At 52.8% G+C, this 18,319-nt stretch overlaps 6 protein-coding genes across 6 annotated transcripts; 3 read left to right on the plus strand and 3 right to left on the minus strand.

Moving 5' to 3' along the window:
- Positions 1-609: 609 nt before the first annotated feature.
- P170DRAFT_422926 (uncharacterized protein) lies at positions 610-1,893 on the plus strand (the record flags this gene model as incomplete). The annotated part of the gene is made up of 6 exons (XM_024847472.1): positions 610-690; positions 772-837; positions 894-998; positions 1,055-1,433; positions 1,490-1,564; positions 1,622-1,893. 6 exons carry the CDS (start codon positions 610-612, stop codon positions 1,891-1,893), a joined length of 978 nt encoding a protein of 325 aa, XP_024707312.1.
- A 401-nt stretch (positions 1,894-2,294) lies between these two features.
- On the plus strand, positions 2,295-3,475 carry P170DRAFT_506913 (SDR family oxidoreductase). The gene is made up of 3 exons (XM_024854424.1): positions 2,295-2,805; positions 2,909-3,258; positions 3,317-3,475. Exons 1-3 carry the CDS (start codon positions 2,352-2,354, stop codon positions 3,359-3,361), a joined length of 849 nt encoding a protein of 282 aa, XP_024707313.1. The 5' UTR covers positions 2,295-2,351; the 3' UTR covers positions 3,362-3,475.
- Positions 3,476-3,895: 420 nt separating this feature from the next.
- Positions 3,896-5,398, minus strand: P170DRAFT_471925 (uncharacterized protein; the record flags this gene model as incomplete). Its single annotated transcript, XM_024852884.1, has 3 exons — positions 3,896-4,389; positions 5,156-5,291; positions 5,357-5,398. The coding sequence occupies 3 exons, from the start codon at positions 5,396-5,398 to the stop codon at positions 3,896-3,898; spliced, it is 672 nt and encodes a 223-aa protein (XP_024707314.1).
- Positions 5,399-5,517: 119 nt separating this feature from the next.
- Positions 5,518-10,440, plus strand: P170DRAFT_471926 (P-loop containing nucleoside triphosphate hydrolase protein; the record flags this gene model as incomplete). The annotated part of the gene is made up of 16 exons (XM_024852885.1): positions 5,518-5,658; positions 5,727-6,246; positions 6,307-6,536; positions 6,589-6,868; positions 6,924-7,157; positions 7,207-7,928; positions 7,982-8,144; positions 8,193-8,426; positions 8,490-8,574; positions 8,746-8,817; positions 8,868-8,907; positions 9,047-9,110; positions 9,228-9,410; positions 9,525-9,579; positions 9,682-9,821; positions 9,977-10,440. The coding sequence occupies 16 exons, from the start codon at positions 5,518-5,520 to the stop codon at positions 10,438-10,440; spliced, it is 3,627 nt and encodes a 1,208-aa protein (XP_024707315.1).
- Positions 10,441-10,681: 241 nt separating this feature from the next.
- Positions 10,682-12,137, minus strand: P170DRAFT_471927 (putative cytochrome P450; the record flags this gene model as incomplete). Its single annotated transcript, XM_024852886.1, has 2 exons — positions 10,682-11,970; positions 12,029-12,137. The coding sequence occupies 2 exons, from the start codon at positions 12,135-12,137 to the stop codon at positions 10,682-10,684; spliced, it is 1,398 nt and encodes a 465-aa protein (XP_024707316.1).
- A 2,127-nt stretch (positions 12,138-14,264) lies between these two features.
- On the minus strand, positions 14,265-15,589 carry P170DRAFT_433900 (uncharacterized protein). Its single transcript, XM_024848601.1, has one exon. It carries the CDS (start codon positions 15,583-15,585, stop codon positions 14,605-14,607), a length of 981 nt encoding a protein of 326 aa, XP_024707317.1. The 5' UTR covers positions 15,586-15,589; the 3' UTR covers positions 14,265-14,604.
- Positions 15,590-18,319: the final 2,730 nt, after the last annotated feature.

Genomic DNA, 18,319 nt, shown 5'->3' on the forward strand with positions numbered 1-18,319 from the left:
CTGCTAGGCAAGCATGAGCCTCTTAATTTGCAGTTCACAGTTTATAGTGGCGTCCAGGATCAATTGGCACTTGTCAATGTTTAATACCTACCCTGGTCACACCCTCTACAACTACACCACAAAATAGACGCATAGGAAAAGAAAAGGCCGAGGAAAAAATGCAATATCCAGCCCCTCAGAACCGCAGGCAAATAGCTTGCATAAAACCAGCATCGGCTAGACTAGCCTCTTGTGCTTTTGGGGGCGGATTGAGCCGAGACGAGTCCACTTAGTGCTATCCGGGCGTTGTCATTAGTTGCCCCTGCACAGGCCAGAATGCGATTGCCTGTCGTTTCTCGACACTTGCAGTCACACTAATGGGAACGGTTCCTTGCACGGCCCGTGTTAGTGCCCTGTGCTGATGGAGGCGGACGTTGCGATCGGTGGTGTCAACCCACCAGAGTGTGCCTTCTCCTGTGCGATGCGAGGATTGAAGAATCCTCCTTTCCCAAGGCTCTGCTGCTCGTTCTTTCGTTATGTTCTGTTCAGTTTAAGGCGTCGATCCAATAGCAGCGTGGTTGAATCGTCTGCATTTCTTCAGCGGTCACTACGTTTGAGAGCGCAGTCAACATGCCCCCTCCGATGGTGACGACCGTGCGAGCGGTCGTTGCGACAGTGGCGATTCTGGCCTTGATGGTCTGCTGTACGAGGGTATGCTGATTCCAGTCTTTAAGCTTTGTGGCTTGCGTGGTGAAGTGCATATTGTACATGCTGACGCCGACCTTTCTATAGCTGTATTTGCGCAAGTTCATCACCCGTGCGTTCGGGCTCGATGACTGCCTGGTTATCCTGGCTCTGGTAGGTTATCTCAACCCGAGAAGCTGTCTGCATTGGAGTCTGACGCGATAGGATAGATTCTGGTGTTGCTGTTTGCTGCTCTCTCGATTTATCTCACGTTCTTCGGTATCGGACGACACATGGACACAGTGCCTGACGAGCAACTCGCCACGATGCAATACGTATGTATGACTGTCCTGACGCTTGAATGCATCGAATCTGACCAGCATATCTGCAGGCCATTTACATCTCGCTCTGCACCTACCTCTTCGTCGCATCCGCCGTCAAGATAAGCCTGCTCGTCTTCATCATGCGCGCGTTCCCGACGAGACTCATCCGCTGGCTGGGCCTCGGAATCGTTGGGTTCCTGGTCCTCTTGACTATTTCCGGAGAGCTGCCATTGATTCTGCAGTGTTCTCCCGTTCGCGCGGCGTACGACAAGACGGCTCCGAACTATAAGTGTTTCTCCTCGGACACGCTGTTCGATATCGAGATGTATCAAGGCGTGCTCATGTTTGCCGTTGATCTCGCCATCTTCGTGTTGCCTATCCCGACAATCTGGAAGCTGCAGATGCCACTACAGCGACGGTTGACTGTCATCGGTCTGTTTGGTTTGGGTGAGTATCTGACGTCGTGTCGTAATCCCAGTGCTAGAACTAATGAGCGTACCCAGGTCTGGTGGCCTGTGTGGCCGGTCTGGCACGACTTCCAACGCTGGTGTATCAGAAAGATGATACAGATTTCACCTGTATGTATCCAAGCCCTCTGTTGATCTATGACATCGCACTCACATATCCTTTCTCAGATTCCGGTGCTACCCCCCTGATCTGGATGAACGTCGAGTTTGGACTTGCACTGATCACCGGCTCGCTGCCTTCGACCCGCATTCTACTTAGAAAGATCCCGGGATTCAGCTCATACAGAAGCGAAGGCAAAGAACTCAGTGAAGGTCACGGCAACGGACAGTCCGGGTACCATGTCGGCCAGAAACGGTGGACATCGAAAATGCTTGGGAAGGGACGAGACGATATCGAGAGCGTTGCCAGCGAGAGCGAGAAGAGGATATTTCTGTCCTAGAGCAGCTAAATACCAGAGTTAATGAAACGGTTTCCAATGATAGACTAGCAGTTCAAGGACACAGACGACTATACTCACACATCGCCATTCGGATCGCTTCTCGGCCTTTGCACCTCTCCACAACTGGCTCGGTCAATGACATGATCCCTGAAGCGGGTGCTCCTGATCAATTCCGATTTCCTGCGGAAGCAGGGGAATGACTCCGACGGGCCCACCATTAATTCCGCTGGTTGGGGGCCAAGTTGAAGCCAAGACGCGCGAAGGATGTAGACGAAAGGTGGGGATGACAGGCGGGTTTCGGACTCCGACAGCCGTAGGGCAGGCAGTCCAGTGAAGTCATCTTCTGCAGGCCAAGTGAATGCGCCCCGGTCTTCTTTCTTTCTTTTTTGTCTTCTCTCTCTCTTCACGGTTGTACATCAACACAGCTTCTCCATCCTCTCACCTCAACCCCATCCACAATGTCTCAACCAACTCCCCAAATGCCCAAAACCGTCCTCATCACCGGCTGCAGCGCTGGCGGCATCGGCGCCGCGCTGGTCGAAGCCTTCCACGAGCGCGGCCTGTACGTCTTCGCAACCGCGCGCACCGTCTCGAAGATGTCGCAACTCGAGCACCTCCCGAACGTGACTCTCCTGCAGCTCGACGTCTCGTCGCAGTCTAGTATCGACGCGGCCGTGGAAGCCGTCACTGCTAAAACAGGCGGCACGCTCGACTACCTGATCAATAACTCTGGCCAGTCGTGTATCCAGCCTGCGTTGGAAACGACACTCGAGCGCGCAAGAGCCATCCACGACGTCAACTTCTGGGGCACCGTCAGCGTCACGCAAGCTTTCTCCCCGCTCGTCATCAAGGCGAAGGGCACTATTGCGAATATCTGCTCCATTGCCGCCGTGTTGCCTGTTGCTTGGGGTGGTGAGTTTACCTTCCTTCTCTTACCTACCCTTCCACCCTCCATACATTCACTTCCAACCAAATCACTTGCATTTAAATCTAACCTCTCCCCATCCGATCCCAGCATTCTACAACTCCTCAAAAGCCGCCGTGCTCTCATACAGCGAAACGCTCCGTCTCGAGCTCGCCCCCCTCGACGTAAAAGTAATCACCGTGATGTCCGGCGTCGTCCGCACCAACATCTTCTCGAATCACCCCGAAGCCAACCTCGCTGATACCTCGCCCTGGAAGCCCGCGGAGCAGGTGCTGATCGATACGGCGGCCGGGTCGATGGTCGATGGAGCGACGCCGCGGGGGGTGTTCGCGCGCCGGGTCGTCGATGATGTACTGGGTGATAAGACGGGGTTGACGTGGGTGGGCAAGATGTCGTCGGTCGCGTGGTGGATGGCGGGGTTTGCGCCGAAGTGGTTGTTGGTATGTCTTTTTCTTTCTCATCGTTTAAACCTGTCTGGAGACTAATTTTTGGTGGTAGGATCGTATCTTGGTGTCTTCCGGGGGACTGGATCGTTTGCGCTGAGTTCCTTGTCTTGGGGTTCGTTGTGGGTTTGGGGATAATGAGATATGATTCGGACAATTCGAAAGATCGGGAATGGGATAAGCAATGCGCGTGACGTATGTTTCTCTTGTAAACTGTTTTACTACACAGGGTTTTCTTTGCTATTTACATGGGTGGTTTTCGTTGAGCTCATATCCATCGAATGATAGCTGTTTGCATTTTTCCATTATTCTTTAACAAGCACCAGGGCTGTGCTTAACTACACTCTATCATGTACCAAGACTTCATCGCCCTTCGTACTTTTATCTGTCATTTGCCATACTATCCTTCTGATGTATTCCTGTTTGCAAATTCAAATTTATAGCGACATTGATACCACCACTCAGAGTCCTGGACAATGTTTCAAGAAGGAGCACAACCACAGAAGCCGATTCAAGTATAGCAGAACACATAAATCAGGCGTGAAAGAACATTATTCCCTTCTCAGCCACCTTCAGGGTACATCAAATAGTATATCGCGGCACTCAAGCCAAGTACCTATGGCATCTTTCTGCCTTAATGGGGAGGACAGATATCCACTCCATCGAGAATTTGGCGCAGTTCCGCCTTGTCCAGGCTAGAGTCATAGAGCTCGTCCAGGCTAGAGATAACACCAGTCGCCGTAACATGGCCGTGGAGAGAGATGCTTAAATCTCTGTTGACTTTCGTACTCAGGTCCAAATAGATGGTCGGCCCGACAAAGCTAATGACGAAAGTAAACTTCGCGCCGTAGTTCCAATTCTCATCAAAAATGACGGTCACCCAGTGCTCATCAGACTCGTTGTAAGTGCCACAGTCGACATTGAGGTTAATCAAGAGGTTCACATATCCGCCGTAGACCTCTGCTTTGGTGATGTAGTATTTGAGACCCAGGTTGCAGACACCATTAGGGTGCTGTTCACTTTGGTAAACGTCCAGGTCCCGGGTATATGTAGGAAGGTGTTGGATGTCATGGACATGGAGCACATGGTGAACATTATCATAGCAGCAGGCCCCTATGGCTTCTGCACCTGGGAAAAGCGGCCAGATATCAGTGGCTGATTCTTTACATGTATTCCCATCGACAAACTGCCAGGCCTCTCCCTCATTTGGCATGCAACACTTCCGACCATCGTGGACCAGATCGTCAAAGGCAGGGCTTCTTTCAGGACTTGTAGCGGTATTGGGTAGTTCTGTCTCTGGTGCGGGTTGAGCTGAACAGAGTGCGAATAACTGCGCAAGTATCGCGAAGCTTAGGACGAAAGTTGACCTCCTATGCATTGCGCTTTCAATCAGATGGAGAGATTGATCGAATAAAAAAAAAAGAAGACCCAGTTGAGCTGTAGTGTTCCGAGGAATGTGACAGATGGTGGTTTGTGATCCTAAGCCGGTTATGTCTGCACTCTTTATAGGTTTACCCCTTTTGTCAGCACTCTTGAAGAAGAGAAATATCGAGACCGCGTGCAGTCAACGACATGACGCTTAGAAGTGATGTGGGTGATACCCATACCCCTATAGGCCTATACCGCATGTAACAGTTCCATTCTCCCTTTTATTTCCGCTTGCAGTCCTTGGTCCGTGGTCACTGAGAATACAATTCCAACTCCAGTATGATATTGCTGTCCGGATTTACAGCAGGCCGCATAGCAACCATTCATAGCTAACGGGTGTAGCCAATGCCAACGCTGCTGAAGAAACCCTGAGATGCTTGAATTGACGGAGTTGGTGGCACCTCAGTAGACCTATACTCAGGGGTCGGATTAAGTTGTCTGCAGAGTGAAACTCGTGAGTACCTACCGAGCTCTCCATAACATTGGAAATTGCCTCCGAGGAGGACCACTTTGTAATGTTCGATCCACGTAAATCTATACAGTCCCAGCGTGTTTAGTCCGTAGGCCACTAAGCCTGAAGGGCAGAATGTGATTGCCTCGTTCTATGAATTGATATCAAGTCAGTTGGGGTCTTGGCGTGCTGAATTGAAGAATAAAATCCACTTACACCAGATATACTCCTAGATCCCTGATAAGGGGATGGCGCCATCTTAGCGACACATGGCTTGATAAGCGCGTAAACACCAGACTACCGATTGTTTTCTACCTTCCAGGCGCATCTCCCCATGATCATTTGAACATTTCACAAGTGCTAAAGGCTTCAGAGTCATGTTCACAGAATACCCCTGGCTAAATATATCTTCGAGCCTGTTATCGTCGATCTTCATCCTTTACGCACCTCTCGAAATATGGCGTCTCCGCGGCGCGTCCATCAAAGTCCTTCCTGACTTTCAAAGTCATATCAAAACCGTCGGTACCTCTAGTTATTTCTGGTCGGAGCCGGATTGGAGCATCACTAATCCTCAGTCAATAAATAGGTACTGGCCGTCGCGTTGTCCGGCGTCCAACTAATCTCCCTCGCATCACCAACAGTCCCAAATAGCCTCCGTGACCAAATCCCCGCCATCGCATCCATCCTCGCTTCTTCTGAGCTCTTCGTCCTCTTGCGCCTTGGACACCGAAAGACCGTGCGGCCATCGACTTCTGTCATTCTCTACGTCGGTCTATCTCTCATCAAAGACCTGATTGCATTGACCCTGCCGTCGCACAATCTTACCCCGATAGAGCATTCACTTCTACTCATCCAGGTTGTATTGGAAGCAGGTCTTCTGGTGGCAGAGTCGCGGAGTAAAGTCCAAAATCTACACCCTCGATATCAATCCCTCACAGCTGAGGAACGGACAGGGGTTCTTGGCCGTGTGTTCTTTTGGTGGATTAACCCCGTTCTCAGGGAGGGCTATCGCGATGTTCTGGTTCCGGAAAGCTTACCTGGGGTTGATCGAGCGTTATCATCTAAGGTGTTGCGCGAACGGGTGATTCATGCCTGGGCAGAAAGATGTAAGTTCCGCTTGGAATTGGGCTGCTGGGTTTGAGGAACACTGATGATATGGTATCCAGCGAAGCCAGAAACGAAGTTTACGCTGCCGCTGGCTTTATTCAAAGCCTTTCGGAGAGGATTTCTACTTCCTATCCTACCGCGGTTCTCCTTGGTAGCCTTCCGCTATTCGCAGCCCGTGCTCATTGGAGCGACGATTGATTTCATACAGCAGAGAGGTTCGCAGGATGAGCGCGTGGATTCCGGGTACTGGCTTGTCGTACTCACTGGTGCTATATACTCTGGCCTTGCGGTATGGACTACTCGGACCTTTCTCGAAGAAGGTTCTAACACGGTGGATGCAGATTTCAACGTCAGTATATCGACACAGATTGAACCGACTGCAGTTGATTATACGAGGAGCTCTCGTGGGCCTTATCCACGCACGAGCACTAAATGCCGAGAGCTCCCCCGTTACTAATGGGAAAGCTTTGACGCTTATGAGCGCTGACGTGGACAGCGTCGATACCGCTGCGGAGATGGTCCATGAGACATGGGCTCAGATGGGAGAGGTGCTGGTCGGAACGGCACTGCTTGCGAGGCAGATTGGATGGTTTGTCGGACTGCCTTTGCTGATTATATTCGGTAAACTTTAGAGACAGAGTCAGCTCGATTATCCAGAGAGATTAATGCATGGCAGGCTGTTCACGAATGAGCGCCTACGTCGCGAAGCACCTTCAAGGCAGACAGAAAGACTGGAGCTCTGCGACTCAGCGTCGTCTTTCAATGATCACCGCGGTGCTGGGGGGAGTCAAAAGCATGAAGATTCTCGGTCTTGAAGAGGCTACGAGATCCATTGTTTCGGATCTTCGAGACCGAGAGATTGCCATGTCAAAACGCTTGAGGTGGATTATGGTGGCGTACAACGCGAGCGGTAGCATCTCACTCTCTCACCTGCGTGGTTGAAACTGAGCTGACGGCAGTACTTGACCTCATCATAGCCAATGCTCTGGGCATATTCTCCCCTGTCGTAACGTTGGTGCTTTTTGCCGTCTCTCGACGTGGAGACGCCGTGTTGAATCCCGACACGGTCTTTACCTCCATTGCCCTTCTCGCACTGGTTACACATCCGGCCAATATGGTCATGACGTTGATCACTCGTGCAGTGGCAGCTTTGGCGAACTTTGACAGGATCCAGACCTATCTGCTGAAGGGTTCATTACTGGACCAACGTGTTCTTGTACCACCGAACTCTGTCGCCGAACGTGAATACAATCTCGAAACCGGCCAACGACTCGCCATCCTGATGGAAGATGTCAAAATACAACCGTCCCCTACCTCACAGCCTATAATGCACGGGTTGAATCTTGGAATAGATCGGGGTTCGATCTTCATGTGCTCAGGGGCTGTGGGTAGTGGAAAATCCGTCCTCGCGTCGACAATCCTAGGAGAAATGGCTCCCAAAGAAGGAAGAATCGTTGTTGCAGACGAGCGGATCGGGTTTTGCAGTCAGTCCGTCTGGCTTCCCACGGCTTCGATTCGAGGTGCTATCTGCCAAGGGACCGCAAAAGTTGATAATGACTGGTATGACACTGTCATTGAAGCCTGTGGACTCAGTCCCGATCTACAATCGCTAGTCGACAAAGACAGGACGTGGGTTGGAAGTGGCGGTATCAATCTTTCTGGGGGGCAGAAATCGCGCATTGTAAGCCCCTTCTCGGGCTTTTTCTCGTTCGTATTGCTAAGATGGCTCGTCAGGCTCTTGCGCGTGCTGTTTACTCTCGATGCTCCATACTAGTCCTGGACGACCCGTTCAGTGCCCTAGACGGGGAAGTCGAAGATCATGTTGTCGCGGCCTTGTTGGGTCCGAGGGGACTTTTGCGGGACATGTGTACTACCGTGTTTCTGATCACGAATAGTGGTAGGTTCGGCTGCTCTGGTCTTCTTTCATCGTTTTGACTCGGCTCAGCCCAGTATTATCCTTTGGCGGATAAGGTTGTCCTGCTCCATGATGGACAAGCACAGGTCCTGGACCCGCGGGATGAAATTATTCTCTCAAGGGCTCAAATATCAAAAGTCAATCCATCTCAAGGGATCAAACGCGAGGAGTCCAAAAGCAATTCGCCAGCGCTAGCAGATCGAAAACGCATGGATTACGCTGCTGCCGACGTGTCCAGACGAACTGGGGATCTCGCACTCTACGGTAACAGACCTATAACTACCCGCCACACGAACGGAGACTAAGACCAGGATATTATGGAACCAGGTTATTATTTCGGCTCGGTTGGCACCTTCAGCATGCTTCTCATGGCCAGCTACACTGCCATCTACGCATTCTGTCTTACATTTTCGTAGTACGTCCTGAAATGGTGGATTGACTCGAACCCAGAAAAATCATGGCCATATATCCTGGGCTATTTCACCCTGTCTCCAATGGCTTGGGTAGCCACAAATGGGACTATGTGGTAGCCTCTCCTTCTCCATGCACCTGTACTATTCCAGCATTATCTAACCAACTTCAGGTCAACGCATATCATCATCGCTCCCAGATCAGGCTCTACCCTGCACGCGCGACTCCTCGGAAAGATCATGAAGTTCGTTCCACCATGCCTTATCAGGCGTGAAGATCGCTAATAGGAACCAGGGTCCCTCTTTCATACTTTTCGACTTTCGAGATTGGAAATGTATTAAACAGGTCTGTAATTTATCATTCGGCAATACACGAAAGGCCCAAACTAAATTCACATCCAGATTCGGCCAAGACATCCAACTCGTCGATAAGCAACTGCCAACTTGGTAGTCGAGTAGGCTAAATCAGAACAGGTCGACGGCATCGCCACAATCCGCGCCTCCGGCTGGGAAACGTCCTTCGAACTCGACAACATCAGTAAACTAGATACCTCTTAGAGCCCTCTCTACCTTCTTCTCTGTCTGCAAAGATGGTTGAATGTTGTTCTGGATTTCCTAGTCACAGGAATCGCACTACTACTTGTTGCATCCGCAGTGGCCCTGCGGAACACAGCCACGGGTGCGGAAGTCGGCGTCGCGTTGAATATGATCATCGCTGCGAATACGACGTTGCTGCGTCTGGTAGAAGGCTGGACTAGTCTGGAGACGTCCCTCGGTGCGGTGGCGAGGCTGAGGTCTGTGGATCTAAATACTCCGCCTGAAGGCGAGGACATTGGGAGTACGTGGAGCCGTCCGCACAGTGGTCAAGTGGTCGATTAGGATCAAGAATCTATCTGCGGGTTATTCGTTAGTATCGCCCATGAATAGACAGCAAGCCGCTAACAAATCGCAGACCACAATCTCTCATCCTCCGTGACCTCACCCTCGACATCCAACCCGGCCAACGAGTCACTCTCTGCGGCCGGACCGGAAGGTCTCCTCTCCTCCCCTTCCTCCCATGATCCCCAATCCAATCCCCACATCATCACTAACTGAAAGTCTGATCGCAGCGGAAAAAGCACCCTCTTCCTCGCCCTCCTCCGCCTGATTACACCCCAAACCGGCTCCATCAAACTTGCAGACATCGACATCGCCACCCTCCACCCCCACACCGTGCGACGCCGCGGCTTCATCGCCGTCCCTAGGACCCGTATATCATTTCTGACGCTAGCCTGCGGCTTAATCTCGATCCGTACAGCGAGTGCCATGATTCTGAGCTGGTGGAGGCTTTGCGAAGGACTGGACTTTGGAGACATTTTTGCTCTTTTGCTTCCGGTTCGGCTTTCTCTTCCTCGTCTGGTTTAGGGGAGGAGGAGGACGGTATTTCTGTATCTGCGTTCGCGGATCGGGGTCCTCTGTACCTATCCTGTCCCGAACTTCTCGAGAAACCGATATCCACCTTCGCGCCTCTCTCAGCAGGCCAGATGCAGATGTTCGCGCTCGCTCAGGCGCTGCTGAGGGTTCAGGCTGTGTCTTTCCAATCGCCATCGCCATCTGCAGCTCTAGATCCTGGCCATGACAGCATCAGCGCCAATTACAACAGCGCCGATACAGGCCTAAAACCTAACTCGAAACCGATCGTGATTCTCGACGAGGCGAGTTCCGCTTTAGATCTGGAGACTGAGAGGCGGATGCAGAAATTAGTGGACGAGTTGATCATTCAGAAGGGGTTCACGGTTATTCTGATTTCCCATCGGGAGGGGGGTTTGCGACGGGGCGTAGGATTGGAGTCAGATGTGGTGGTTTTGAGGGATGGGAGGGTTTGTTAGGACTCTTCCTTGGTGGATCCATTTTAGCGGTCCTGATTACTTGTGTTTAGTCTGGTTTAGGTTCACCATTTCTAGTAGAAATTGTTTAGAATTCAGGTACACTCAATCTCATTCTCATCGCTATTCATTAAATAAACCCACATGTCAAACTAGACAGACATGCTGAAACCAAACAAACATACAGAATCCCATATCTCACGTCAACGGGTATATAACGCATACAAATCATAGACACCAAAATCTAGCCAACTCGCGGCCGGGGCCCCGTCACGGCGAAGAACTCCTGCGGCCGCACGCTGAACGCCCCGTTGTAGTTGACGCCGGCGTTGGCCATGGTGTAGCTGGCGTCGGCGGCCTCGAACTCCACGTCCTTCAGGATGGTGACCAGTGCCATGAAGGACCATTCCCAGGCGTACTGCGCGCCGAAGCACCGGCGCTTGCCGTTGCCGAAGCCCTTCTTCACGCCGGTGGGCAGGCGTTCGTATTTCTCGCCGAACATGCGCTCGGGCTTGAAAGCCTCTGGGTTCTCGAAGACGGCGGGGTCGCGGTTGACAGAGGAGAGGATGGCGATGAGGGGCTGCTTGCGCGGAATCTCGTATTCGCCGCCGGCGAGGAAGACGGGGCTGTCGCTGTCGTCTGGGATGGGTTCGATGTTGAAGCCGGGAGCGACGCCCGACATGCGGAAGGTTTCGCGCAGGATGGCTTCACAGTAGGGTAGGCGGGCGAGGTGCTCGTGTTCGATCTCGTCGGAGGGCCCGCCGACGACGTTGTCGATTTCCTCGCGCGCCTTGGAGATCTCGTCCGGGTTCTTCATCAGGTAGTACATGGCGAAAGCGACGAGGTTGGGGGCGGTGGCGCTGCCGATGAAGATGTTGATGATTTCGTCGAGGACCTGGCTCTCCGTGAGGGATTTGCCGGTCTGGGGATCCTTGCCGTGCAGCATGGCGTAGAGCATGTCCTTTCTGTCGGTGGGGTTCTCTTGTCGGGTGGCGACGATGCTGGCGCAGTAATCGCGCATGGTCTTGATGTCCTTGTCCCACTTGCTCTGGTGGAAGAGCCAGGTGAGGAATGAAGGGCGGGCGGCACGCTTCATCGATTCCTTCGTGGAGCTATCCATGGCCCTGATCACAGCCGGTTCCGGACCGTCCATGCAGTGGACGCGTTGGTCAAAGAAGCAGAGCATGTTGGCCGCATGGTTCACTCGGTCCAAGTCGCTCGTCACGCTGACGCGCTGTCGAGGACCGGCGGTCCATTTCCTAACCAAATCCTTGGACGTTTCCTGCATGCCCGCAAAGACACCGGCGACAGCCTCCGGCGAGACCAGCGGGGCCATGATACGGTGTGCAATCCCCCAGCTCTCCTCGTCATGGTACGCCGTGAAAAGACTGTCGTGGACAGCATCGCGAATCTCAACAATCGGACCGGTCACGCATTTTCGGAAGCGCCTCTCGTCACAGATCTCCTCCAGGAGGGCGGCGCCCGTCACGAAAACAATGTCTTTACCAAGGATGGTGATTTTGAAGATGGGACCTACCAGATAAGAACAATTAGGCAGAGAAAGGGAGGGAAACGACGTGGGAAAACTCACGATAATTGGTCGCCAATTTATTAAACGAGCCCCAGGGGTTGTTGGAGTCGAGATCAAAAAGGTTGCCGATGATGGGCAAGCCCTTAGGACGGGGAATAGGCGTCGGCATGGTGATGCAGACAGGGTAGAATCAAACACAACAAAGTTAAACACACAGCAGCAAGCAGCTCCAGCAACAAGAGAAAGAGAGAAAAGAGAATCAGGCGAAGCAAACAGCGCGACCCCCGAATTTAAATCCCCCCTTCAGCGACACGACACACCACTCAAACTCTGCAGCCGCAGCAGCAGCTCCTGCTGGTTTGTCTCTCCAGCTGCATGAAACCCCATTTCGGACTTGCCCGTGCCACCACCCAGCAGCTCGGAAGCTTTTGTGATTTGTGAAGGGCGCTCCCTGTGTGGCTGCAGATCTCGGTTCAGCTGAATCGCGCCGATTGCGAGGGATGATCATTTCGATAGTCGGTCCATTTGGGACTCCCTGGGATCCACTTGGCGACTCTCAGTGGTCCGAAAGCAGGATCGATCATCGCACAGATCATGGTTCGTCTGGAGAGTGGGAGCTTCCTTGCTTGGGGTGGACCCGACGTATGCCATTCAGGGTGGATCGATTGTCAGCATCGCCAGTCGGGCTGGAGGCAAAAGGGGAGGCTGGCGGTGATACGGGCGAGCCGCGGATTTCATTCGAGGATGCGTCTGGATCCCCACTGATGGCTGAAGATGGCGTCGCCGGTGGAGTTGTGGTGGGTAGCCATAATCTTCACGATTCGAGCCGATTGAGACGGGATTGATTTATTGGTTTGGTTGAATTGTACGGGATACTTCGTAGAATTAGTGGCATGGCTAAGATGAACGAGATGAATTGGCGTCGGGGCTCACTTTGTCTGGGTGATTGGATGGCAAGGGAGGGAAATGCATCCCTTGAGTTCAGAAAAGGGAAACAAACATTAGGTAAGCCGCCACCGCCATTCAATCCCGGTTCAGACAGCTCGACGGAGTACCTGTGAATAGAACAATGGACAAGCTGCAATAAGAAGCACCGAAACCTTGATTCAACAGTCTCTAAAACCAATCCTCGTCCTCGACTGTCTTCCACGCAAGACATGTCTCATGCGTTGTTCGACTACCGAGTACAGCATGGACAGACAGAGTACGCAAATGCAGAGGCAAATATACAATCATGTCCTCCAATAAAGTCTATGCTATTAGACACCGAGTCCATGCAGGTTATTACGTAGTCCAGACGTATCCCCACAGTGCTGATAAACAAGAAAGAATTGCCGCCACATGCTAATGCCGGATGCCCTCCATGACATCATCTTATTTGCTGTTTCCAACCACTCTTGCTGTACAACTCTCTAGGAGATAGTCAGAGATAACTGTCAAAATATTCATTCGAAGTCAACTTTTACCATTTCATTACTGCGATTATCCCTGCATTGCTACGGATCGTAGGTGTATCCGTGTCCTCGGTCGGCATTATATATACTAAGTCAGCATACCCCAGTCGAAGCAACTCACATTTGGCATTTAAAAATGAAGGAAATATGCGAAGTATTTCTTTGCAGTTTCAAAGTAGACAAGTACCATAACTATGGTAAAACAGCCCGCAAGCTTAATTGGCGCGACCCATGGAACAGGCAAACTTCTCCCGCTGGGGAAGGGGAAGGAAATGGGCCATGCGACCTGCAAATTAATTCATGACGGAATGACACATGGAGAACGTCATCAAGACCAGGGGGCGTTAGTCATCGAAGTCTATGCGTTGCGGGGTAAGTCTAGATCGAAGCCTAAAATCACGGTACATTTGGATTGGTATATTGCTGTTGATAAACTGATTGACGATCAGGGTATGCAGACAGCCATATGCGTCTAGAAGTACGACTGCAGATGGCGGTCTAGTGATGAAAACAGCGAAGAAAATCACGCTCCCAGGTATCTCGAGAGAAATATCAGACCGTAGAAAGAAAAAAAAAAAGAAAAAAGAAAAATCAAAGTATGCAGGACACCGTCCCATGTAAGCGCTCAGACCCCAACTCCGGTATGCATGATGCCCCATATGATTAGTGAGATGTAAGATGTTCGTTCACGGCATGTGACCCCCCGTCGCTTTAAATTCCACCATCATCGGGCTGTCCAGCAGGATGAACGACTCGTATCGCAGCCCCCGTTCGCGCTGGTAGATCTCCGACCAGACGGGCACCGTGCTGTTCCACACGCTGGCGTACCCGTCGAACAGCCCCCGCCAGTAGCACGCCTCGGCCGCCTTGGTCAGGTATCGGTCCCGGAAGGTGCGCACGCTGTTGTCGGCGATGCGCTGCGCCAGGCTGGAGTCGTTCAGCAGCGGGCTCATCTTGTCGGACAGGTCACTGAAGTCCCGCTCCACCTCGACGTAGTTCTGGTTCGGGCCATCGGGAACGAGCAGGTAGTGGTGGTGCTGAATGTATTGAAGTTTATGGGCCACGATCACCGAGTTGCAGGCTTGGCGGTATTTCAGAGAGCCGGAATATGAGCGACCTATCGGTGCGAGGATGACGGTCAGTATTTCCGGAAGCCAGGTGGGGAGGGAAAATGCCCCAGGATCAAAAACCTAACGTACCTTCCACATGCGCGATAAACATATAGCGGCAATGATCCTCCATGCGAAGGATGTTGGTGCGGTCGTCCCAGTCCACCTGCTTGACGTCGCCCCACGGCTGGTCGCGCGCCGCCTCCATCAGGGCGCGGCGCAGCTTGGGGGCAAAGCTGGGCTTCCCGCGCCAAACCAGCTGGCGTTTCTTGTCCGGCCACGACAGGTCGGCTCGCTTGACGCGCTCCACCACCTGGTCGAACGGGCCGATCGAGTTCTGGATATTCTCCCAGGCCCAGTAGCCGAAGTCGGGCATCAGCCAGACGGCCTCCTCGGAGGCGGATCGCGCCAGCACCCAGACGGGGTTCTCCGAGTCGGTGACGTCTTCCACCTTGTCCTCGACCGAGAAGACAAACTCGATGTCCGGGTGCGCTGCTCGGTTAGGATCGGCGACCAGCGCACGATGGATGGAGCTCAGGACGGCGAGGATTTTGCGCCGATGATCCTCGGCTTTGGCACGCGCGGCCACGACATGTAATTCGCCGCGGTGGATGAAGGCCCGTGCCATGCCCAGTTCCAGTCGAATGGTGTCCAACTCGGCGGTCGACAGTGCGCCGTGCGATCGCCAGTACGTCACGGCGCGGTTGGTGTCCTCGAACAGGCCGGGGAAGGCGGCCTGGCACTGGTTGCGGTCCAGGGCTTCGTTGTTGCCATCGCGAGCGACTTGGAATTCCCACTCGAGGGCTGAGGGGGGTTGCGGCAGAGAGGTGGGCTGCGAACAGGAGAGGCAGCTAGAGCATTGGAAGGTGGTGGAGGTTTGGCATGCACAATGGCCGGCGGGGATGATTTGGGTCAAGAGGGGATGAATGTAGTCGCGATCCGAATTGACAGCATACCAGACGGCAACGACACAGAACACGCCGGTCAGACAGACGGCGTAGAGCAGATAGTAATTCAGTCGCAGGCGCAATCGAGAGCAACCGAAGAGGGCCATGGAGCAGAAGGGAGCCGAGGGCACGTCAATCCGGACGAGGGATTGATCGCATCGTAAGTTGGGGAGGAAAGGAGGGGAAAGGAAGGGCAGAAGAGAGCAGGAAAAGAGAAAGGAGGGGAGGAAGCGAGGGGAGGATCGTAGGAGCTTAATTACGGCGGACGATTCGCTATCCAAGCCGCCGTGAGGAGGGGGCAGGATCCATGCGTGCGACGCAGGCAAACGGTCAGTCCGTCAGGGGAACACGACGAGGGACGATGAATGACGCGGCGATCCCTTCAGCAGATGAAACGTCGTCAAGCTTTGGCTGTCCCCTCATTGGTTTGGGTCCGGTTTAACCTCGCCATTCCCGGGTTTTTTTCTTTTCTTTTTCTTTTCTTTTTTTCCCCTTCTTCTTTCTTTCTTTATTTTCGCTCTTCTATTTTCCTCCCATTTTCCTGGGTTCTTTCGTTCTGAACATGGGTGCCACTGTGCCACGGTGACACCCCTTGACCAGAAAAGGCTCCACTTGACGGGCGGCGTCTCCTCCGCCAGGGTCCAATTTGATTTTTCAGGTTTCCCGCGATGATCAGAATAATGAACGCGTTGCCCGTCGATCCCACCGCATCCTATCCTCTGTCGATTAATTCTTACTCTTACGCCCGATGGTGGAATGTTGATAACCCTCGGAATCCCTCCATGTGCAACTGCACACTCCTGGCTCAAGCTCCAAATCAAGCGTCGGCCGGCAGATTAAACGCAGCGCTAACCGGCCCCAGGAACCAGGGTCGCTCGGGCGGAAACCAAATCCTACTGGGGGCAGCACACTAGCGGGGTTGTTTTGTTCTGCCTGGAGAATCGCAATCAGGTTCGGTCCAGAGTATACTCCGGAGGATAGGATAGACCGTCCGGAGTAGTTGACCTGTTGACTGCCCGTCTGGAGTACTCCATACGTCAACCCAGGCGAGATCGTCGCCAGTTGACGTAAAGCCCATGGGGGCTGGCGCCAAGGATTTGGGATAGACAGCGCCTACGTAGAAGAGCCCACTTGCCAAGCGCCTCGCTCTGCGCTTTCTGCCTGCCCGGCGCCCGCCAAGAAGGGGGAAGAGCCATTTTTAAGAATGATGTGCATCGCCTTCCAGGGATTCAGATCCTTTTCCTCATGGGAAGATCTCGCTAAACTGTCGGCGATTTGGTTGGTGTCTTGGCGTGCGCTGCTCAGGGATCGATCATACTGCCCAGTGATCATGTCAGGATTGGACAGTTGGAAACGAACCAAACAAGCTTTGCGCAGGATACATGTGGTCTCAACCTGCTCGAGTTCTTCGGCGTAGAGCCACGGTCTTTTCAGAAGACAGACTCATGCTGCTGAACCGCCTCGTATCCGTGACAATCGCCCCTGGATCCGGTCTAGCGCACGGCCCACGTCGGTGGGCTTCAGTAGCGCCGAAAATACTCGATGGGTTTCGACTTTCAAGCAAGTAGCCGTAGAACTGCCTATTGCACTGACAACCCATGCACACACCGTTTGCCCCTTCAGAGCGCAGAAAAGAATTACAGAACGAGATGCCGCCCGTCATGTAACCGTGGCGGATGACTGTATGAGCAAGGTCAATGAGGAATAAAATGTCTGCCTGGTACAGAACGCAACGGTCACACAGACAAAGAACGGCGAAAAGCACTAGACTCCGCCACATTCGGAAGGGCATCCCCCACGCTCTGAGAAAAAAAAAGAACGGTTCGATTCGAGTTTCGGCCACGGTTTCAGCCACAATGCCTCGGCAGGAACACCGACGTTCCAGGGCGGTTTGCTCTGTTCTGCGCCGCACTCGACGGGTACCTACGCAGTAGGTAGATAACCAGGGGTGTCAGAATGAGTCAGAAAATAGAGTATTTTAAGCTAAGGGCAAGACTTTGCAATACTCAGTATACTCCACTTGGTCTGACCGAGTCTGCACCGAGTGTAGTCCAGGGGTTGTTTGGGGGCTGACTGTCGAGTGTTTCCAGAGTCAGTTCTGTGTGATTCCGTAACGGGACCCCTTGTCTCACCATGGTAGAAGGAGAAAAAACAGCCGGTGTCTGGATACCGGAGGTAGCATTAATCTGCTAAGGTTCAGAGCAGCGTAGTATTAGCCAAGGTATAAAATATAAATAGCATTCAAACGCCGTCCGACTGACCATGAGGTTCCAGGTTCACCTTCTCACCTGCCTATCTTGGCTCTCGAATCCGTCGTACAAATGTTACCACCTGCCTGCCGACCAACCGACCAAGCCCACAAAATGTCAGACATGTCTCAAGGCTCCATCGTCTATTGCTATAGGATCGTCCACGACCCCACGGCGTAGTTATGGATAGGAAATCTGGATACAGATATGGATGTGGAAGAGGAGGCCTCGTCAGCTTGCGAAGTATTGGCGCCACAAAACGATTCCCTTTCACGCCTCCCCGTAGCGCGCACTCCGTGCGTAGTTGACTGATCGAGAGCTGGTTTGGATTTTTCAGGGAAGGCGCGCGTAGGATGTCTTCAAGTGGATAAGACGTAATAGTGGTAAGTGAGTATTTTGCAGAAACTCTCGATGATCAACGCCCTCGACTTGACTGCGTGGCTGCGCCTCCGCCAGCACCTGACGATGCCATCCTCGGGATACTTGCCCCTATCCGTTCAAGGAATGTTGCGGGAAAAAGGGGTTGAAGGAAGACCCGTGCGAGGATTCAGAAGAAGAAGGAAGAGAGAGAGGAAAGCTCTCCTGACGATCC

This window comes from Aspergillus steynii (genome assembly GCF_002849105.1).
Source record: "Aspergillus steynii IBT 23096 chromosome Unknown P170scaffold_2, whole genome shotgun sequence".
Taxonomy (NCBI): domain Eukaryota; kingdom Fungi; phylum Ascomycota; class Eurotiomycetes; order Eurotiales; family Aspergillaceae; genus Aspergillus; species Aspergillus steynii.